This window comes from Bos mutus, chromosome 14, assembly GCF_027580195.1.
Source record: "Bos mutus isolate GX-2022 chromosome 14, NWIPB_WYAK_1.1, whole genome shotgun sequence".
Classification (NCBI taxonomy): Eukaryota; Metazoa; Chordata; class Mammalia; order Artiodactyla; family Bovidae; genus Bos; species Bos mutus.
The window spans coordinates 42,178,467-42,200,145 of record NC_091630.1 but is presented as its reverse complement, the minus strand read 5'-3'; the positions used below and the strand labels follow the sequence as shown (position 1 = coordinate 42,200,145).

The 21,679-nt window shown below is 39.9% G+C and overlaps 1 protein-coding gene across 5 annotated transcripts in view; it reads left to right on the top strand.

The window, feature by feature from the left end:
• The window catches only part of ZFHX4 (zinc finger homeobox 4), a 202,070-nt gene that overhangs the window by 25,525 nt on the left and 154,866 nt on the right, over positions 1-21,679 (top strand). For 3 of the 5 annotated variants that reach the window (XM_070382221.1, XM_070382219.1, XM_070382220.1), the window contains exons 2-3: positions 1-96; positions 959-1,461. The exon at positions 1-96 is cut by the window's left edge and continues 2,540 nt beyond it. In XM_070382221.1, the coding sequence (XP_070238322.1) occupies positions 1-96; positions 959-1,461 (599 nt within the window). The remainder of the gene's footprint in view (positions 97-958; positions 1,462-21,679) is intronic. The other 2 variants (XM_070382223.1, XM_070382222.1) reach the window with 1 other exon arrangement.

The following is a 21,679-nucleotide window of genomic DNA, read 5'->3' as shown; positions in this document are numbered from 1 at the left end:
CGGGGATGAAGCTGGAGAACCCTGGCGACCCACAGCTGATGCTCAATCCATTCCAGCTGGACCCTGCCACGGCGGCCGCTCTGGCCCCGGGACTTGGTCAGTATTTACTGCTTTTCTGCACTGCTGTTAGTTTCTCATCACATTTTTGATTTGACGTGATGCACCCCGATAAAGTGGTGAGTGCTGACAAATTGGGGACAGTTTACTGGAAGGGACTTCCCCTTTAAGCTGGATAATCAAACCATTTGTGTCTCGCTTCAAACCTGGATTAACTTGAGAGAGGAAGGAGTTGAGGGATCCAGGAGAGCAGAAAAGAAGTTAGCAAACTTTGTCTGCCTGCAATAGGCTGATGAATAAATACTAATTGGCATTAATTGCCTGGCATCCTGAGCTATAGCTTCCTAGGTTTATAGCTTCAATTATGCCCTGAGATATCAAACTTGAGCTTCTGAATGCTATTCCATTATTTTTCATGAAATATTTTTGAAAAAAGATTTTTGTGTCTGTGATTGAAGATAATTAAAGGAACAGTAATACCATTACCTTATCCCAGACATTTGGCAGTAGATTACAGGCACGCATACAGTATTAGCCAAATCTCATCAAGCTTTTCGACAAATTGCGAAATAACAATTAGCGCTTGTGTAAGTTTAGCTGGGCGCTTAAATTGCAAGCACGTGACTGTTTTGTTATGGTATTGATCCACTTTCCTGCCCTCAAAAATACAAATTTCAGAATGACATCATGCCCAGTAGGAGTAATTAAAGCTATCTGATGAGGGAATTTAGAAGTTGAAAGGGATGATTGTAATTGATCCTGATTCAATCCTATTACGGCTTTTTATAGTTTAAGCTCTAGAGAAAGCACATTCCTTGTCAAGACTTTATTTTACAGATTCCTTTGTGCGCGCTGTGTTTTCCAGTCTCTATTTTTCCTTTTAATTTTTTTTTTCCTGTAGTAAATAATGAGCTGCCGCCTGAAATCCGGCTTGCCAGTGGTCAGCTAATAGGTGATGACCTGTCCCTCCTTACTGCAGGAGAGCTGTCACCTTATATCAGTGACCCAGCGCTGAAGCTATTCCAGTGTGCTGTTTGCAACAAATTCACCTCTGACAGCCTGGAGGCCCTAAGCGTGCATGTGAGCAGCGAGCGCTCTCTCCCTGAAGAGGAATGGAGGGCTGTAATTGGAGATATCTACCAGTGCAAGCTCTGTAACTACAACACTCAGCTCAAAGCCAACTTCCAGCTTCACTGCAAGACTGATAAACATATGCAGAAATATCAACTGGTGGCTCACATTAAAGAAGGGGGCAAAAGTAATGAATGGAGGCTGAAGTGCATTGCCATTGGCAACCCTGTTCACCTCAAGTGCAATGCCTGTGACTACTACACCAACAGCGTGGACAAATTACGCTTGCACACCACCAATCACAGGCACGAGGCGGCCCTGAAGCTCTACAAGGTAAGCAGTGACATCCATTTCTCTTGGCACAGAGTGGAGGAGGGAATTAACTGTTTCAGAGCTTGGAGCGCAGATCTGCAAGTTAAGGAAAAAGGAGAGAGGGAAAAAAAAAATAGAAGGGCAAGAGCCACAGTCTCTGCTTCACGTTACTAAATGCAGAGTCTATTGAAATAGATGGAATTGGAGAATTTATTTAAAGGATTTGCTGTATGTCCCTTTTACACCTGTCTCTGTGGGATTGATCACTGTACTGGTTGCCCTGAAATAACATCACTTTTCTGAGTGTTTCCACCTATAAAATAATACTCTTAAACCTCTTTTATTGATTGATTAAAAACAACAACACAGCACCACTCTTGGCTAAGTATGAATGGTTTCAGGGAGCAGAGGACAGAAACAGCACTGCCTTGTGAATGCATCATCTTTTGTTTGGTGACAAACAAGGATGATCCAAACATTGTGTGTGTGTGTGTGTGTGTGTTTTCCTGTAAGTTTCTGGTGGTACTGAGTAAAAAGACACCCTCCCTTAGGATCAGTTGAAAGTCTTCTGCTTAACTCTGTTGTTATTTTGCATGACTTCCCAAGCTAGTAATGTTTTTATCCCATCCCCTTATGGGTGTGGCACAGGAAAAAGTGTTCATTAAATGGCAAATAACACTTTTATAGGGGCAAAAGCTTTGTAGATGTAATGAATATGTCCAAATGTTGAATCTCATTTGTCACATACCTTGACTTGACTTCTTCTGAACCCTAATTACTGGTTAATTTATTTTCTGCAGTTTGTTTACTGGATTGGCCTGATTGTCTTGGGTCATGTACAGCGGGAACAGATTCATTTCTATGATGAATAACTTGGTAACTTATTAAAAACTTCTTTTGTCCAGAGGATATTAAAATTCAGAAAATATTGCAAACCATTAGTCACTGTAACAAGCTCTAATATGATTGCAAAATCCATTTTGCAAGTGTTATCTATTGATTTATACTAGGAATCAGTGGTAACTATACTATCAGGAGTCACCCGGCGATTATGATACCTGCAACTCTTCAAATATGCTTTCAAACTATAAACAGGCCACAAAAAGAGCAGAATGTGGCTATCTGGGGCAGGTCCAGGCATTATTTATTTGGGTTGGCCTGCCACTATTTGTTTGGGCTGTTTCTTGAAGTTCAAATGCTGGGTTGATGTACTGAGCGTGAAAACCTAAAGTCGTGGTGTGAGAATTTGTAACATGCCTGTGATGTTGGTGCTCCATGGATCAATAACGAAAGCATTAGATTTGGGTTACACAGTTTGAGGGGAGTGAAGGCCCTCACGTAAGATGGAAAACTTCCAAGTTGATGGTATTGAAAACAGAATAGAATGATTATAATTCATCGCTTTTACAGCAACAGCTGACAGCCGTTCAATTGTCAACTTTTCTTCTGTTGATACCTTATCTATTAAAACTTTTAGAATACCTGGGAGAAAAAAAAAACACATTAAGTTTGTATAAATAATAGATCTCAACCCTGGGAGCTATATAGAATATTCATGAACTGTGCTTATAGTCACACAACTCTAACACTTTAAATTAACATGTTGTGAATAGAAGATATAAATGTACAAATTTTTCTGCTTTATTAATCTCATGTGGGAAGCTAAAGAAAGGTAGAGAATTCTTGTTGATTTTCTCAGGAAAGTCTATTTAGTCTCATTGCTGGACAATTATTTACATGTGTGTATGTGTGTGTTAAGTTTATCCATGAATATGGACTGACCACCATCACTGTCTGCAGAGCGATTTGCTAGATGCCAGGGTTACCCTTGAAGTTCCCTTTCAGCGAGGGCTGGATTTTGTCTTTGATTGTATAACAACCAGATGAGATAGAACTTGCTTATAAATAGGTCCTTAAAGCAGAGAGAGCTTGAGATACCAGAACCAAAGGCTATATGTACTCTTTTTAAAATTTATATTTATTTCATTTTTGGCTGTGCTGAATCTTCATTGCTGTGTGGGCTTTTTTTCTAGTTGCAGTGAGTGGGGCTACTCTCTAGTTGCGGTGCTCAGGCTTCTCGTTGCAGTGGTTTCTCTTGTGGAATACAGGCTCTAGGGTGCTGAGACTTCAGTAGTGTGGCTCCCAGGCTCTAGAGCACAGGCTCAATAGCTGAGGTTCACAGGCTTAGTTGCTCTGCGTTATATGTGGTCTTCCTGGATCAGGATTGACCCTGTGTCTCCTGCACTGGCAGGCAGATCCTTTACCACTGAGCCACCTGGGAAGCCCGGCTATATATATACTCTTACCTTCAAAATGTTATGTCATATACAAATTAACTCTCCCCACTATCTTCTTTATTTACTTATCTCTTAAATACCTAAGTGTCCTTGTAGGGTAGTGTCTCCAAATGGTCAGGAAACAAAAACACACTCTGAACAAGCTTACCTTGAATTAAAAAGATTAAAGAGATAAATATTGGAGCCATTGAAACTCAGTATTGGGCAGCTGGACTCTATTATTTTGCATCAGCCTTCAAAGAGCATTTATTCATTCTAGCAGTCACTAGAAAAAATTCCTCCAGAGTAGCAATGTGTTAAGAATGCAGTTTCTAAACTGATTCACAGAAACTGTGCATCAGATCCAGAGGATTTTCAAGAGCAGTAATGAGGATATTAGCAAGCTTGGTCAGCCTGTGTAAGCAAAATAAAATTGCTCTATAAGTAACATTAATTGCTTTTAAATGAGACCCTAACAAATTAGCCTAGGCCTGGAAAAAAAGATGGTTTATAATATGGTGAAAATATTAAAATTGGACTTAAAACAGTGTCTGAGCTAATGACTAGACAATAATTGCCTATATAAAATTCATTTTCATTAGGAGTTTAATTTACATCATTTTGCATTGTGAATTATTCAGACTTTAAGGGAAAGTGACAGTAGCAGTGAAAAGACAGATAAATACATGGCTGGGAGAAAAACAGTTCTCATTGACAGCATATTGGTTCATAACACTCCCAAATGTGGGGATGTGTCAGGGCAATTTGAATGGGCCGCTACCTCTTGCATGGTCAACCTGAAGCAGTCTTATCTCAAAGAAGTGTGTGTCCTTATTCCAGTTTAAGGAGGTTAGAGGTTAAAGGTTAAGGGGTAGCTTAAAAGCATCATCTGCCTAGCTGCTTAACTTTAACCTGATCAATTTAATGAAAATCTGTTTTACAGATGTTGTTTTAATGTATTTGGCAGGATTTAAGCAGCTTTAACATTAGACGTATGCTAGTAAAAATTATTTCTTTATTTGACCAGAACAACACCTTTCCTTTCATGTTTAAGGTAGAAGGCTTGTGGGTTATGGTATTTTGGCAAAGAACCCAGAGGCAGAATGTGTTGATGATCTTTCCATATGGGCTCCAAAAAAAAAAAAAAAAAAGGAATACCTTTATGTCTATTGCTAACGATGACTGCAAAAACAAACAAAGCTGCATTCGTTTTTTTGGCAGTATTCTTTTCCTTAGGATTTTTTTGTAAAGGAATTTTGTTATTCTGAAGACAAGCTTGCTCATTTCTTCAAGCAAACTTCTCTGAAACATTAGGCACTATTCAAATTTTGATTTTATTTTTCCTCCAAAAATTTTAATGATGAAGCAAAATTGGGCTAAGAAATTTAAACAATAAACTGAAACCGCAGATTGCACTTAATCTTCTCTTTTAATGTCTGAAAGTATATTTAAAGTGAGGCTAGTAAGTAATGAATGTATGAAGTGAAAGTGTTGGTCACTTGTTTGTGTCCGACTCTTTGTGATCCCATGGACTGTAGCCCACCAGGCTCCTCCGTCCATGGGATTCTCCAGGCAAGAATACTGGAGTGGGTGGCCATTCCCTTCTCCGGAGGATCTTCCCAACCCAGGAATCAAACCCAGGTCTTCTACATTGCAGGCAGATTGTTTACCATCTGAGCCACCAGGGAAGCCCCTGTGTGTGCGTATCTATATCTATATAATGCCAAAACAGTGTTCTCAGCTAACCACTTTATTAGATTTGATTATATTTTTCTAATTTCACGCCTTTGCATCCTCTACAAATTTCTGTAAATTGATATTCACATAATGAGTCCTCAATAAATATTTGTAAGATGAATAATGGACTAATGCATAAATTGAGAAATGTATCAAAGAAACTACTTCCAATCCTCATTAAAAAATGCACTGCAATTTAGTCTACCCCTTAAGTGATCCCAATCCTTTTCTAAAGTGTCCAGTAGAAAGATGTAGCGAAAACCACTGAGCACTCCACATTCCAACTGAGAACAAACGAGACTCTGGTAATATTTCAGATTCACAGTTTACCTTATTCTTGCCTTAGAATGGCTGAAACTTTTCTGGCCAGCTGATTGGTTGACTGCCATCCTGTGCCGGGTGTGCAAATATGCTTGCCACACCTGTGCTTCAGCTGCTTTTATATGTATTTTTAAATGAGGTGTTCACAGCTTCACTGGATCAAAGTTGAAAGCTTAATTATACTAGTCTTTTTTTCTTCTTCTTGCATCTGCTGGTTGTGAAGGAGAATCATCTATCTGAATTCCGTAAGGCTGTTTTCATATTTGGATTTCAAATTGGCTGACGGCAGTGAATGAATCTCCTGTCTCCATGATGAGCAAAGGAAGACACGTGGGATTTAGTCCTACGTAACTTTTAGCGTAACAGTCCCCCAAGGAACATTTTTGGAGTTTTCTCATTATCCATGTTATGGATGAAAGAATCCAGGTTAAGAACTAAAATCAAGGTGCGGGGGAGGGTCACAGAAGAGAGTGCAAAAAAAGAAAAAAACACGTTGGGCAATGTATATGGCAAGGAAATAAAAAATGGTATGATTAGCTTCACCTGCCTTTTTTTTTTTTTAACTGGTAGGAAATATAATAATCTGATCAGTTTGGAATTAACAAAGAATCATAAGCATTTTCATTTCAATAGGCCTGAGTCCAACTTTGCAATTTAAAATCAAATATACCCGATATGTACCATTTCAATTATTGAACTGTCATTGTCCGTGTGTGATGGTAAAAGAGGTCAGGAGATTGTGTGGGGCCTATTTGCATAAAAGTCATTGTGCTAAAGGAAATTGGAATATGTGTGTGTATCTAAAAAACCAAAACAGGTTTTTCTTAATCTTATTCTAGTCATTTGTTTAGATAAAGAAAGCTGTTTTCAGAGATAAACAAAAGTTATTCTTTTCTGTTGCTAAACATTAACCTGAATATGGAAATTTTTGCACTTTTTGCATTAGTTTCCTATTTCTGTTCCTTTCAAGGTTGAATTTCAGTGTGAAATTTAATTCCAGCTGCAGGATTTATTTTTTTTAAAGTAATCACAACTCAAATTATTTTATTGTATTTTCATGTAAAAAGCAAGGCAGAGGCTGAAAAAGTTCCTGTAGTAGAACAATACATGCTGGCTTAATACTTATAACTAATAAATACACAGATCAAATAGAGATTAGCTGGTTAGCTAATAGCAACTAATAAATCACTAGTGTTTTCAGATCACAATGTAATTGGCCAGACCTACTACTTCGTCTACTTCTGTTTTTAAGCTTGACATTTACTGAAGCACACCATGTGTTAAAACATGGCTGCTGCTGCTGCTGCTAAGTTGCTTCAGTCGTGTCTGACTCTGTGCGACCCTATAGACGGCAGCCCACCAGGCTCCTCCGTCCCTGGGATTCTCCAGGCAAGAACACTGGAGTGGGATGCCATTTCCTTCTCCAATGCATGAAAGTGAAAAGTGAAGGTGAAGTTGCTCAGTCATGTCCGACTCTGTGCGAACCCATGGATTGCAGTCCACCAGGTTCCTGTGTCCATGGGATTTTCCAGGCAAGACCCAGCACAAATACGGGCGTTCTCACTGCATTCACAAGGCAAGAAATATATATTACAGTATGAGTTGAGAACTCTCTTTGTATTCCAGTAGGGAAAAAAGGATCAAAAATATCTGTTTATCCAGATACATTTTATATATATATATATATATATTTCGTATGTATATTTTAATATATACAGATAGATACACACATCTATAGATACATATTGATACATGCCAATCTGTAGAAGGATGACTTTAGACCAGGTATTCACAACTTATTACATCCATGTCAGGAGAGATAAAACGATATTGCATGTGTGGAACTGTTACCAAACCCGAACAAAATTTAAAGAAAGCAAAGCGTGTCACTGGGACTCCCTGATTTTATTTTTGATGTGTCTTTCCTTAACTGGTCCTGCCATATCCCCACACATCAGGCGTTCACCGTTATCCTCTTCTCTCTTTGCTGAAATCCTTACTGTTTTCTCCTACCTAGATCTTCTCTTCGTGGAAATACTCTGTGTTGAGAGTTCACCCATCTAATTCTCCAAAGAAAACGAGCATCCTTTTAATTAAGGGGGAAGGACACCTTTCTGTAAAAGCAGAGTAGTGCATTAAGAGGTGTAAATGACTCTCAGGTTTTTTCCCAGAGTACATTTGGTTTTAAATGAACCACTTAATCTGGATGAATTTCTAATGTATGAGGGGGAACCAGTTGTTATGTCAGGTATGGGGATATGGAGGGTGGTGGCCAACCCTAACAGCTTCCTTCATCTCTCTCCTTCTAAACACACACACACACACACACACACACACACACACATCACATATCACATATCATACCCAACCTCCACCTCAGAAAAGTAGTAAAAACTGGCACTACCCCAGGACCATGTCAACTCAGACTTTGGGATTTATGTTACAGTGTTTGTATAAGTTGTGCTCATTGTCTCATGTGAAGTGTAGAAAGAAAGTGTTAGTCACTCAGTAGTGTCTGTCTCTGCGACCCCATGGGCTGTAGCCCGCTAGCCTCCTCTGTCCATGGGATTTTCCAGGCAAGAATACTGAAGTGGGTTGCCATTTCCTTCTCCAGGGGATCTTCCTGACCCAGGGATAGAACCCATGTCTCCTGCATTTAATCCAAAGTTGTAAATCCCTATGTATCTCCCATCTTGAGATCATTTTAGGAAATGCAGACAGAGGTTTACATCTCATGATGAATGTGCTCTCCCCATTGGTTTCTTTGGCTTCCACGTAATTGTCCTTGTTAGTGGAGCTTGTTTAAAATCACCGAAATGCTTGCGTGGGTGCTGGGATGCCATGCGGTAAGGCGGCCAAAGTCATATGTTAAACAGGCCTCGCGCTGCTGAAAGGGTCTTGGCCCCGGGTGGAGCGAGGAGGAGCTGGCATGTACATAATGACCGCGATTCTGCTTCCAAAACATCTGGCCTGCCGGAGTTCTACTGGAAATGCTTTACCAAGTTTGCTTGAAGTCTGAGCCTGTGCTCAGGCTGAGTTCAATTAGACGTGGAGATTTGTTCATTATTCAGATAATTTAGGCCTTCAAAAGGCACTTCTTTCACCCCTGAATTATCAGTGTATTTCCGGAGACCTTATGGTGATATGATTTATTCAAAAGAAGAGCAACAGTTGAAGGCACAGCCCCCAAGAACCTGTTGGGAAACATCTTCATAGATTCTGTAACCAAAGAGGAACATGGTGATTGATGTTCTGTTTGCAGAATACCCAAATGACATCCCAAGTCTTTCTTCTGATAAATACAGAAACATTCATTGAGCACTTCGTTTGGACTGGGTTTTTAAATGTATCTGTTTATGGAACTAGTCCCATTAATGAGGAAGGATACAAACCATGTTCTCTAAGGTGATGCTTCCTAGCTGACTCTGTTCTTCCAATGTGGCAGGGCCTTTAATCAAATTAAGGGTTGAATCCATATACTAAATCCTAAAGAAAATAAACCCTGAATATTCATTGGAAGGACCGATTCTGAAGCTGAAGCGCCAATACTTTGGCCACCTGCTGTGAAGAGCTGGCTCATTGAAAAAGACCCTGTTGCTGGGAAAGATGGAAGGCAAAATGAGAAGGGGGCGGCAGAGATGAGATGGTTAGATAGTGTCCCTGACTCAATGGACGTGAATTTGAGCAAGCTCTGGGAGATAGTGAAGGACAGGAACGCATGGCATGCTGCAGCCCATGGGCTCTCAGAGAATCGAGCAGGACTTAGCAACTAAACAACAACAACCACATACTAGCCCTCAAAAGCTTCTGTGTTTTTATTCATCAATGGTTGGTCAAAGGCTAGGTGTGATTGCTTTCTTGGGTCATCAGTAGCTGTAGAACAATATGTCTTGGCTGACTCATTGCTCTTTTGCAATGTAAGACTTTGTGAGTCAGTTTCAGACAAAGGTTATGGTGGGAATTACAGAGTGAACTAGAGCTTCTCTATTAGTTGGAAGATTTATGTTGTTCTTTAAACATGAGGATAGTGCTACATCCTTCTTTAAACATGCTGCTGCTGCTGCTAAGTTGCTTCAGTCGTGTCCGACTCTGTGCAACCCCATAGATGGCAGCCCACTATGCTCCCCGGTCCCTGGGATTCTCCAGGCAAGAACATTGGAATGGGTTGCCATTTCCTTCTCCAATGCATGAAAGTGAAAAGTGAAAGTGAAGTCGCTCAGTCGTGTCCGACTCTTAGCAACTCCATGGACTGCAGCCTTCCAGGCTCCTCCGTCCATTTTCCAGGCAAGAGTACTGGAGTGGGAAACATGAGGATGATGCAATTCCTAGAAAATGAAGAAGAAAACAATTTGCTAAAGATGCAAAATGTGTCAAATTACAACTTCAGTCAATTCCCTTTTAGAACAAAGAATGTAACTTTGAGTCTTAGAGTCTTGGAGACTGTGAGTTCTGTTTACAATGCTATTGAGGAGAATTCTACTTAAAGGTAAATTATGGTGATGACAGTTCTGTTGTCACTGATAGTAACTACTGTATGTGGTTAACATTCCATTTCCCTTAGTTTTATAATACTTTATTAATATTCTAGGTTTCTTTAAAGGAAAAGTACTTTTGCAGCTTTGAATATAATACATATATTAAATATGTATATGTAAATATAAATGTGTATTGAGATCATATTATTATTTTATGGATACATATTTTCCTAAAGACTTTGATTGGAAATATTTGGAAGCATAGAATATACTATAGGCTTCCCTGGTGGCTCAGACGGTAAAGAATCCACCTGCAATGTGGGAGACCTGGGTTCAATTCCTGAGTTGGGAAGATCTCCTGGAGAAGGGAGTAGCTACCTATTCCAATATTCTTGCCTGGAGAATTCTATGGACAGAGGAGCCTGGCAGGCTACAGTCCATATGGTCACAAAGAGTTAGACATGACTGAGCGACTTTCACTTCACTTCATCTGTCATTGGGCTTCTCTTGTGGCTCAAACAGTAAAGAATTTGCCTGCAATGCCAGAGACTTGGGTTCAGTCCCTGGGTTGGAAAGATCCCCTGGAGAAGGGCATGACAACCCACTCCAGTACTCCTGGAGAATCCCATGGACTGAGGAGCCTGGTGGGCTACAGTCCATGGGGTCACAAAGAGTTGGACATGACTGAGCGACTAACACTTTCAGATTGAATCTTCCATTCTATTGGGCTTCCCTCCTAGCTCCTTCGGTAGAGAATCTGTCTGCAATGCAGGAGACCCAGGTTCTATTCCTGAGTCAGAAAGATCCCCTGGTGAAAGGAATGGCTACCCACTCCAGTATTCTTGCCTGGAGAATTCCATGGACAGAAGAACTGGTGGGCTGCAGTCTATGGAGTCACACAGAGTCGGACAGCACTGACTGACTTTAAAAAACGAAATTCATTTGGGAGTCCACTTTTATCCCTTCAAGTGACAGATTATTTTTAAGATCCTGCAATTGTGATGTAACAGAAGAGCTCAGTAGTAGGATTTACACCCACAAAAGCAGTCAACTAACATGATGAACTTACAACTTTTGGGAGCATCTCCGAACTGGAAGGAGACACAGCTGTTTAAAATTGTTACCTGTCTACTGTCACAACAGAATTCTTTCTCTTTAAAGAAACTTCCTTTTCCTGACATTTTGGGGGTGCTTGGTATATTAAATAGAAAGGACTCATAGAATATTTATCACTTCGAGTGCCTGAGCTCTCAGTACTTGCAAGTTAAGCACCTTCGGAAGCTGCCTTAATTCATTCAGGTCACCAGGGTACTCCAGCAGTAATGTACTAAATGGTACCCCGCTGACCTGAAAGAGGGAATGTGCCTCCCTAAGCATTTAACTTCCTCCATAGCAACAAGTAAAAGCACAGTCTAGTCTCTACCCAGGACCCCAGTCTTCTCTTCCCTTTTCCCAACATCCTAATAACTACTGGAGGAAGTCCTCTTCATTTGCTATGTACCTAGCATTTTAAAAGATAATCTTGTTTTGAATTTTTGTTTTAAACTTGTATCTTCTGCTTCTTACTTTGATCCCTTTCATTCCAAGTTTCCAGGAATTTTCTTTCCACCATAGGTTTCTTTCTTTCTTTTTAAAATCTCTTTATCCTTTATTTTTATTTATTTATTTTGGCTGCACTGGGTCATCATTGCTGCTCTTGGGCTTTGCTAGTTGCAGCCAGTGGAGGCTACTTTCTAGCAGTGGGGCACAGGCTTCTCATTTCGGTGGCCTCTCTTGTTGTAAAGCACAGGCTCTGGGTGCACGGACTTCAGTAGTTGCAGCATGCAGGCTCAATAGCTGTGGCTCCCAGGCTGAGTTGCTCCGTAACATGTGGGATCTTCCTGAACCAGGGATCAAACCTGTCTTCTGCATTGGCAGGTGGATCCTTAATCACTAGAATACCAGGGGAGTCCACCACTGTGGTTTCTAATGCACTCCCCCCTTCCTCTTTTTCCTCCTTGAGAATTTGCTAATGATTCCAGAGAACTGGTCCACATCTTTTTAGAATTATTGACATGAACTTAGAGATGCTTGAGGTAATCTTTGCCTTCCTGAATCTGGCTTCCAATCCTGCAAAAAAAAATCTCAGTCATTGACACCACTGTAGTTGAGTATATTCAGTGATGAATAATCTTTTAATGAAAAGTAAGAATAGTTTCAGTTGTTGAAGTGACAGAACTATTGGTAGGAGAGACTCCCAATTTCGGTAGCCAGTGCGTGTAAAGGATATAAGGACATTCTGATAATTATGGTGGGCAGTATCTTTCAAAGACTTCCAATATTTCTCACTATTGCTTTGGCAGGCCTGCAAAGAACACTAGCATGTGTCCTCAGGGCCTGAAGTCATTCACTGTTCAGTTGTGGGGAATCTGATAACAAGTCTAAGTGCCATCACTTCTAGAAGAGTGTTGGTTTACAAAGTATCTCCTTTAAAGTGAAAGTGTTCCTCAATCAGTTGTGTCAACTCTTGCAACCCCATGGACTGTAGTCCGCCAGGCTGCTCTGTCCATGGAATTCTCCAGCCAAGAATACTGGAGTGGGGTGCCATTCCCTTCTTCAGGGGATCTCCTGACCCAGGGGCCGAACCCATGTTTTCTGCATTGTCAGGCAGATTCTTTACCATCTGAGCCACCTTAAACTCAACATATCATACCTTAAACTCAGCACTTACCACCGAGTAACAGAGTGAGGGACACCAGACACAATGGAAGGGGAGAATGATTCCCCAATTTACACCAAATAAATACTGTTGTTTTCTATTTTTATTTAAATTTTTTTTTATTGGAGTATAGTTGCTTTACAATGGTGTATTAGTTTCTACTATACAACAAAGTGAATCAGCTATATGTATACATACACACCTTCCTTTTTGGATTTCCTTTGCATGTAGGGTCAACACAGAGCATTGAGTAGAGTTTCCTGAGCTATGTATAGCAGGTTCTCATTAGTTATGTACTTTACACATAGTATCAATAGTGTTTATATGTCAGTCTGAATCTCCCAATTCATCCCACTCTTGCTTTCCCTCTTTATGTCCGTAAGTTTGTTCTCTGTCTTTTAAAAAAATAAAATTAATATGCTAAAATGGGAAATACATAAACAGTGGAATATACCTTTCAGAATTGATTTCATTTGGTGAATTGGTACTATACAAACTTTGGAAGAGAGAAAACGCTCTCCTCCTTAGTATAACATGCTATCACTACTATGTAAACAGAGGTCCCTCAATGTCCTTTGAGAAAGAATTTGGATAAAAGCAAGTTCTGGTTTAATTTATTTGTTTTTGGTTTATTGTAATTTTTATTAGCAAATTAAGTAATTAAAAAAATACATTTGGATGCAACAATTGTACCAAGTTTTTCCATGATGAATATTTCCTGAGAAGATACTCCCCAGGCTTATAACCAAATTCCTTAAAAATAAATCCAAAGAGAATTTATAAATAACTTTTTTTCCCAGAAAAATAGAGACTTTGACTCTGTTAATTCCTTAAATATTAGAAAAACTAAGATGAGTTTTATGAAGCACTTTTTAGTTTTTGCAGTATTCATGCTTAACGTGGCAATAGAATCACTATCTTTAAAGTCATAAATGCAAAAATCTCTTCCTATTGCTTAATTGTGTCAATATTTACTTAGATGTATATTTCAAAAGGGCTTCCCAGGTGGTGGTAGTAGTAAAGAACTTGCCTGCCAATGCAGGAGAGATAAGAGATGCAGGTTTGATGCCTGGGTCGGGAAGATCCCCTGGAGGAGGGCATGGTAACCCACTCCAGTATTCTTGCCTAGAGAATGCCATGGACTAGGAGTCTGGCGGCTGCAGTCCAGAGGGTAACAATGAGTTGGACACAACGAAGTGACTTAGCATGCATGCACACATGTTTCAAAATAGACTCTCAGGTATAATATTTACTTTCAAGTTCCTGTAGCAAGTACTAGGTCATTCTATTTCTTCTAGTAGAACCATGGCTACCCCTTTAAATGTAATGGCTTTGTAACTTATTGTAAAAGCATTGATACAGAAGTACATTGAAATTGATTTTTTTTCAAGTCTAAAAAGTGAACCATTTAATTCTTTAGCAGTGAGTATAGAAGAATGTGGATACATTTCAGTTCTCATGTGTTTGGTCATTAAAAAGGCAAAATGCCAGTATTCCAATGATGTTTTCAGTATGTATCCAAGGAGACCTATTTATGCCTATTTTGCTCAAACCCTGGAACAAATTGCATGCACACGTGTGTGTGTGGGGGGTGGGGTGGGGTGGAGAGACAGAGAGATAGGAGTCAGAATACAGTATCCTAAGACTTATTTTAAAAATTGATGGAGATTTTGAGTTAATCATTAATGCCCACTTATTTTGTTTTAAAGTAGATCACAGAAATCTCTTCCTGCCCATTGTAAGTGTTCTCAGTCCCTAGAGATAATAAACCTTTGATGATGTTGTGCAAGATTCGTCAGCAAGCCCTGAAATCAGTCTTGTATGTACACATGACTAATCAAAGTTTCAAGGAACAGGATGCATGCATGTTCAGTCACTTCATTTGTCCATGGGATTCTCCAAGCAAGAGTACTGGAGTGGGTTGCCATGCCCTCCTCCAGGGAATCTTCCTGACTCAGGGACTGAACCCACATCTCCTACATTGCAGGCAGATTGTTTTACCCACTGAGCCACCTAGGAAGCCCCAGGGAACAAGATGTGAATTGGTAAAAGTGATAGGCGATAGATGCTCCAGAAAGTCAATGGCCTCACCAGGTGTGGGAGCACATTCAGAAGGCCTTACAGAAGGGAGGTCCTGGTTCCACTATTAGAGCAGGTATCTTTTTACAAAGGCTTGAGCACTAAGTCTTGTGAAAAATCATCTTTAATGCAAAGAGTTTCTTAAAGTAATCTCTATCTAATTAGTACTCTGTTCTTTTCTTTGCCTTCAAGTCACAACAGATACAGCAAGACACTTAGACTCAAAAGGATCCTTGAAGTTCTGGGAATTAGGTAATCAGAACAAATACCTTCTTAAATTGATGAACTCTGAGATGTCCGTAGGGGAACATGATAGGATAAGACAGCAATCTCAATAATTAAGCTTGAAATTATTCAGCAAAATGTGAGTAAAAGTCTCCAGAAATCAGTTCTAAAACAGAGAAGGAAGGAACTAATGGAAAAGAAAGAAGAAAGTGAAATCGCTCAGTCGTGTCTGACTCTTTGCAACCCCATGGACTGTAGCCTACCAGGCTTCTCCATCCATGGGATTTTCCAGGCAAGGGTACTGGAATGGGTTGCCATTTCTTTCTGCAGGGGATTTTCCTGATCCAGGAATTGAACCTGGGTCTTTCACACTGCAGGCAGGTGCTTTACCCTCTGAGCCACCAGGGAAGCCCAACGTACCATATGGACAGGGCAGTGAATGTTGAGGCCATTGTGATCTGCTTGGCTGCTGGGATGTTTTATTTTCAGCAGCTTTACTGAGATATACTTCATGTACCACAAAATTCACCCATTTAAAGCATCCAATTAATTGTTTTTTAGAATAGTCACAGAATTATGCAACCATCGCCACAATTGATTTTTGAGCATTTTCAATACTCCAAAAGCAATCCTATGCTATTTACCTCTACCCCTGCCCACCGCCTGATAATCCCAACCTCCCCAGCCCTGGCCCTTGGCAACCACGAATTACACTCTTGTCTATGTAGTCTAGAATCATAGTATATATTGTTCTTTGCGATGGGCTTCTTTCACTTAATGTTTTCAAGACTCATCTATATTGTGGTGTGAGTCAGTATTTCATACCTTTTTATTGTGGAATTCCCATTGTATGGATACACTACATTATTTTTACCCTCTTATCAGTTTATGGGCATCTGAGTTGTTTCAGCTTTTTGGCTATTATGAATAATGAAACTGTGAGCATTTGTGTATAGGTTTTTGTATGGATATTGTGGATATGTGTTTTCCTTTCTCTTGGGTTTATACCTACAAGTGGAAACAACAGTCACTGGTATTAACTGGACTCAGTACTGCTGGTCACTTCTTACTTGTATCTGATCAGCTCCTTTTCCCTTTTCTTTAAAGAATAGTACAAATGTTTATCGCTTGAGAGTGATAAACTTTTCTTTATTCATCTTCTCCTCCATGGCCAATGAAAGTCCAGTGAGAAAATTAATTTGAACATCTACTGAGTACTTACTAGGTGGCAGATAATCTAAGTTCTTTAAATATATTAACTCTTTTCATTCTAACAGCAAACCTGTATAATTATGCCCATTTTAAAGATGAGGAAACTGAGGCAATGAACACTTAATTAATTGATCCAAGGTTACATAGCTGGTAACAGTGCCAGCTGGGTCAGGATTTATACTCAGATCACTGACTCCAGCACCCACAGTTACTTTGTTACAGTGAAGATACTTTGAGAAGAAGGCCTGGATAAGAAGGCCTTGTTTGTGGCAGAAGGGCATGGATATAAGAGTGACTATAACAGTTGATCTTTGGGAAGGACAGCCTTTGAGAGGAGAAGAAGTAATGATGAGATCAATAGAGATTTAGAGATTTGGGGAGGAAGCAGCGAGAGATGGCAAATTAGAAAAATCACTGATAGCCGTATGTAGGGTTTTTTTCTATGTCAGAATATAAACCTTTATCTGGTTGATACAGTGTTCTTTGGTGGTGAATTCTCCATACTGCGTGAAAACTGGTATATTTTGTGATAATTACTGAAACACATTTTGTTAGATTGATGTTCTGTGTTGGTGTTGTTCAGCCGCTCAGTCATGTCTGACTCTTTGTGACCCCATGGACTGCAGCATGCCAGGCTTCTCTGTCCATGGGCTTTTCCAAACAAGAATGCTGGAACGGGTTGCCATTCCCTCCTTCAGGGGATCTCCCAGTCATTGAACCCAGGTCTCCGGCAGATTCTTGACCATCAGTGCCACTAGGGAAGTAGGACTAGACTGAAGTTCTAGTGATCCACAAAAGCTTGCTTGTCCTCATTGCACTGTGGTGATGACCAAAACAGACACAGAGGCCATATGAAGCTGGTCCTGTCTTCAAGAAGCTGTCCAGGTTTTTTAGAAGAAAATACACAATCCTTTTTATCTGTGCTTTATTTTCCCTTGTGAATTGTCTCTGTTAACAGCTTGTCTGAATTCCAGAAGTTTGTAGGGACATTTTTAGTCCTCTGTATAACACATTTTAGCAATGTTTACTCCTTTGTGTCATTCAGAAAGTTAATATTTAGATTTCCTGTGGTATTTAGGGAAGAAATTAGATTCCTGCCTTGCAGAACTGTGATAAAGTGGCTATTTGTTTCTTCTCAAGTAAAAGATGTCCCATTGTTGAAAAATAATGCACAATAGCAGTATAATTGAAATTTTCTCTCCCTCTTGCCTCCCTTTCCCCACTTATATGATGTTTTGTGAGCATGAATTTTACATTTTCAGAGTGGTAAATATATGGACAAAGGGAAATATTACTTTTTTTTTTTTAAGCTAACTAGAAGGTTTTTTTCTCTTTCTAGATGTAAAAGCATAAATATACTTGTCTCTAATAGCTAATCTAATTAATCAGTGGAAATGGTTGGTATTTTATCTGTAGCTATTTCAAGCATCACCCTATTTTATTTAAACATTTGAAATTGACCTTGGCGTTTTCAATTTCCTGAGACCTTCTGCTTTTCATAAAGCCTATTGACATGGGTAGGGTGAGGTCAGGGCTTGAGCTGCCAGTGTTCCTACCGTTAGAACATAACATTGCATAATTTCTTCTTTCTGTTTTACTCTGACCAAAAAAAAAAAAAGTCTTTAAAGAAAAACGAAGCAAGAAAGCATGATAAGCTCCCATGTTATCTCAGGCTTAAAGATTCCCTGGAGCTACTTTCTTGAGTCTAAAACACAGTGAGACTAGAAAGACTGGATGACTGTTTTGGCATTTATGTCTAGGAACACTGATGAGCTTAATAAGCCTTGACAAGGTGGGTATCACTTTTGATGCCTTCCTACTATTAGTATATTGGGAATGGAGTGTGGTGGGAGGTGTGGAGTGATGTTTCAGAGAAAGGGGGTGGAAGATACGCCCATCTATCTCGCTGTGCATAAGTGCATGTCCAACTCTTCTGTGACCCTATAGATTGTAGCCCACCAGGCTTCCCAGTGCATTGGATTCTCCAAGCAAGAATACTGGAGTGGGTTGCCGTGCTCTCCTCCAGGGGATCTTCCAGACCCAAGGATCGAACCCCTGTCTCTTGAGTCTTCTGCTATCTCCCGGTCTTGTATAACTCAAGAAAAGTTTAAAAGAGTTACGCATTTTCTGTCTTCCAGTGTCCAGCTGACTTTCTTGCTCTTTATGTGGTTTTTGGCAAGTATTTTGGTGCCTTAGTTAATATATTAGTAAATGGAGGAAAAAAAACACTCCAGTGAGTTCTGGAGATCTTAATTAAGGTACAAAAATAGCTTTGAAAATGCATTCTGAGATGAAAGCTTTTCTTATATGTGGAAAATATTACTCATGTCTTGTCAGCACATCTACTCCATTGGCATTGCTTTTTGTACTTGGAGATAACTTCTGCTTTTCTTATTATTGGTAAGATACTTTCCTTTTTAATTTCTGTGAGTGCACTCAGTTACACTGTTATATCCAGGACTTGTAATTCCTGAAAAGCCGTTCTTAACTTTTCTCTCTCCAGTTGGCGTTCAATTGAAATTTGTTTGAAGAAGAATGTAGCTATACTCATCCACTTGAAAATGGGTAAATATAGCTCCGAGAAAATAACTATTTGTGTATCCTTTTATGTGCTTTAAATTCAATACCCATTCTTTCTTAGAAGTTTGCCCACAGAAAAGGAACTGTGTATGACACTTTTAAATACCACTTTTCAAATCTGGCAAGTGTGAATTTGTAAATGAGTAGTAGTAAGTGGAGCTCACACAGCTGAAAACTAAATGCTTAAAGCTTCTGTGTCTGGTGTTAATTTTGCTTCTGTCTTTTGGCTGCTACCACAATTTTTTCATCTATAAAATGGGCTCTGAGTTACCATGATTATTGGAAAGTAGGCATTAACAAATCACTGAGATCTGATTTACAGGTAATCATGTCTGTGGTTCTCAGAGCTGAATTTTTCTGAGCTTTAATAAGTATTTCATCTTAAATTGCAGAGATAGTTACACATATTTATCTGGTTTCAGATTTTCCATGGTTTTGGTTAATTGGCAGGTATATATTTACAAATTTTTCTTGTAAACAGGAAGTAGTGTAGTAATCGTATGCATGCATGCCTGTTAAGTTGTTTCAGTCGTGCAACCTGTGGACTGTAGCCTGCCAGGCTCCTCTGTCCATGGGATTCTCCAGGCAAGAACACTGGAGTGGGTTGCCGTGCCCTCCTCCAAGGGATCTTCCTGACCCAGGGATCAAACTGGTGCCTCTTACGTCTCCTGCATTGGCAGGCGGGTTCTTTATCACTAGCACCATCTGGGAAACCTAGTAACTGTTCTATTGTTGTTGTTCAGTCGCTCAGTCGTGTCTGACTGTTTGTGACCTTATGGACTGCAGCACACCAGGGTTCCCTGTCCTTCAGTATCTCCTGGAATTTGCTTAAACTCATGACCATTGAGTCAGTGATGCCATCCAACCATCTCATCTTCTGTCACCACCTTTTCCTCCTACCCTCAATCTTTCCCAGCATCAAGGTCTTTTCTAATGAGTCAGCTCTTGGCATCAAGTGGCCAAAGTATTGGCACTTCAACTTCAGCATCAGTCCTTTCAATGAATATTCAGGGTTGATTTCCTTTAGGATTGACTGGTTTGGTCTCCTTGGTATCCAAGGGAATCTCAAGAGTCTTAAGACCATTAAGTTCAAAAGCATCAATTCTTAGGCTATCAGGCTTCTTTATGGTCCAACTCTCACATCTATACATGACTACTGGAAAAACCATAGCTTTGACTATACAGGCTTTTGTTGGCAAAGTGATATCTCTGCTTTTTAATACACTGTCTAGGTTTATCATAGCTTTTCTTCCAAGGAACAAGCCTTTTTTTAAATTTAATAACTGTAGTCACCATCTGCAGTAATTTTGGAGCCCAAGAAAATAAAATCTGTCAGTGTTTCCATTTTTTCCCCATCTATTTGCCATGAAGTGATGGGACTAGATGCCATGATCTTCTTTTGTTTTTTGAATATTGAGTTTTAAGCCAGCTTTTTCACTCTCCTCTTTCACTTTCATCAAGTTCCTCTTCACTTGCTGTCATTAGAGTGGTGTCATCTGCATATCTGAGGTTGTTGATATTTCTCAGTAATTGTATATAGAGAAATAGCTGAATCACATCTCTGAACGCCCTGTGGTTTATTTATTTATTTGACTAATCATGTCTCTTACTCATTTGAGAGACCACTCTGTCGGGCCCTTTGCTGGAAAGTAAGGATATTGTGTCAAACAAGACAGACAGAGGCCTTGCTTGGTGGAACTTACAGTTTAGAGTAGTAGACAAACATTAAACACAGATTCACATGTGATGTAAAGAAATAGTTATTTACCATTGTAAACAAATAAGTAGTTGTTTTTGATCTGGAACATGCATTTGTGTCATTAGTACATAAGTATTTGTGTAAATCAAGCTCTTCCTCTAATCTTGGATGAAAGTGAAGAATTTGAATGAGAGCCTGTACTGAGGCAGTTAGGAAAGTAGCGGGGGCTGAACTGAATTACTTGCATGCTAAGTTGCTTCTGTCATGTCCGATTCTTTGCAACCCTATGGACTTGTACCCCACCAGGCTCCTCTGTCCATGGGATTTTCCAGGCAAGAATACTGTAGTGGCTTGCCATTTCCTTCTCCAGGGGATCTTCCCGACCCAGGGATTGAACCCACATCTCTTATGTCTCCTGCATTGACAAGCAAGTTCTTTACCACTAGCACCACCTGGGAAGTCCTTGAACTGAATTGACTTCACTGGATATTGACTGTCCTGTAGAAAAAGTCATTTATTTACCAGTGAGATTTGATCAGAGTGCAAGCGCTTTCAAACTTTGGGGCTCACAAAACGTTTTTGTGAAAAGACAGTCTAGAAACAGCTGCACATCCAGTTGGCTGATTTGTGCAGAATGTCTGTACAAGTTGAATCGACTAAAGTTGAATGTGAGATTCCCTGTTACCACTTTCAAAACATAGTGGTGCCAACGCCCGCCATCTCTGGGGTGCAGCCAGAAATCTCTTCATTTGAATGGATGATGCTGATTGTCAGGCACATTTGAGGATCACTGAACTAGTATACTTTGAAGGTCACTGGGGATCTGAAGACTCCTGAGACAGCAGTGACTGTGGCGGTTGTACCCGCCGCAGCTCTGTTAGCATCTGTCCCTCCATGTTCAGAAGAGAAAGCAGTCCTGTGTAGTCACCGGTGTTCT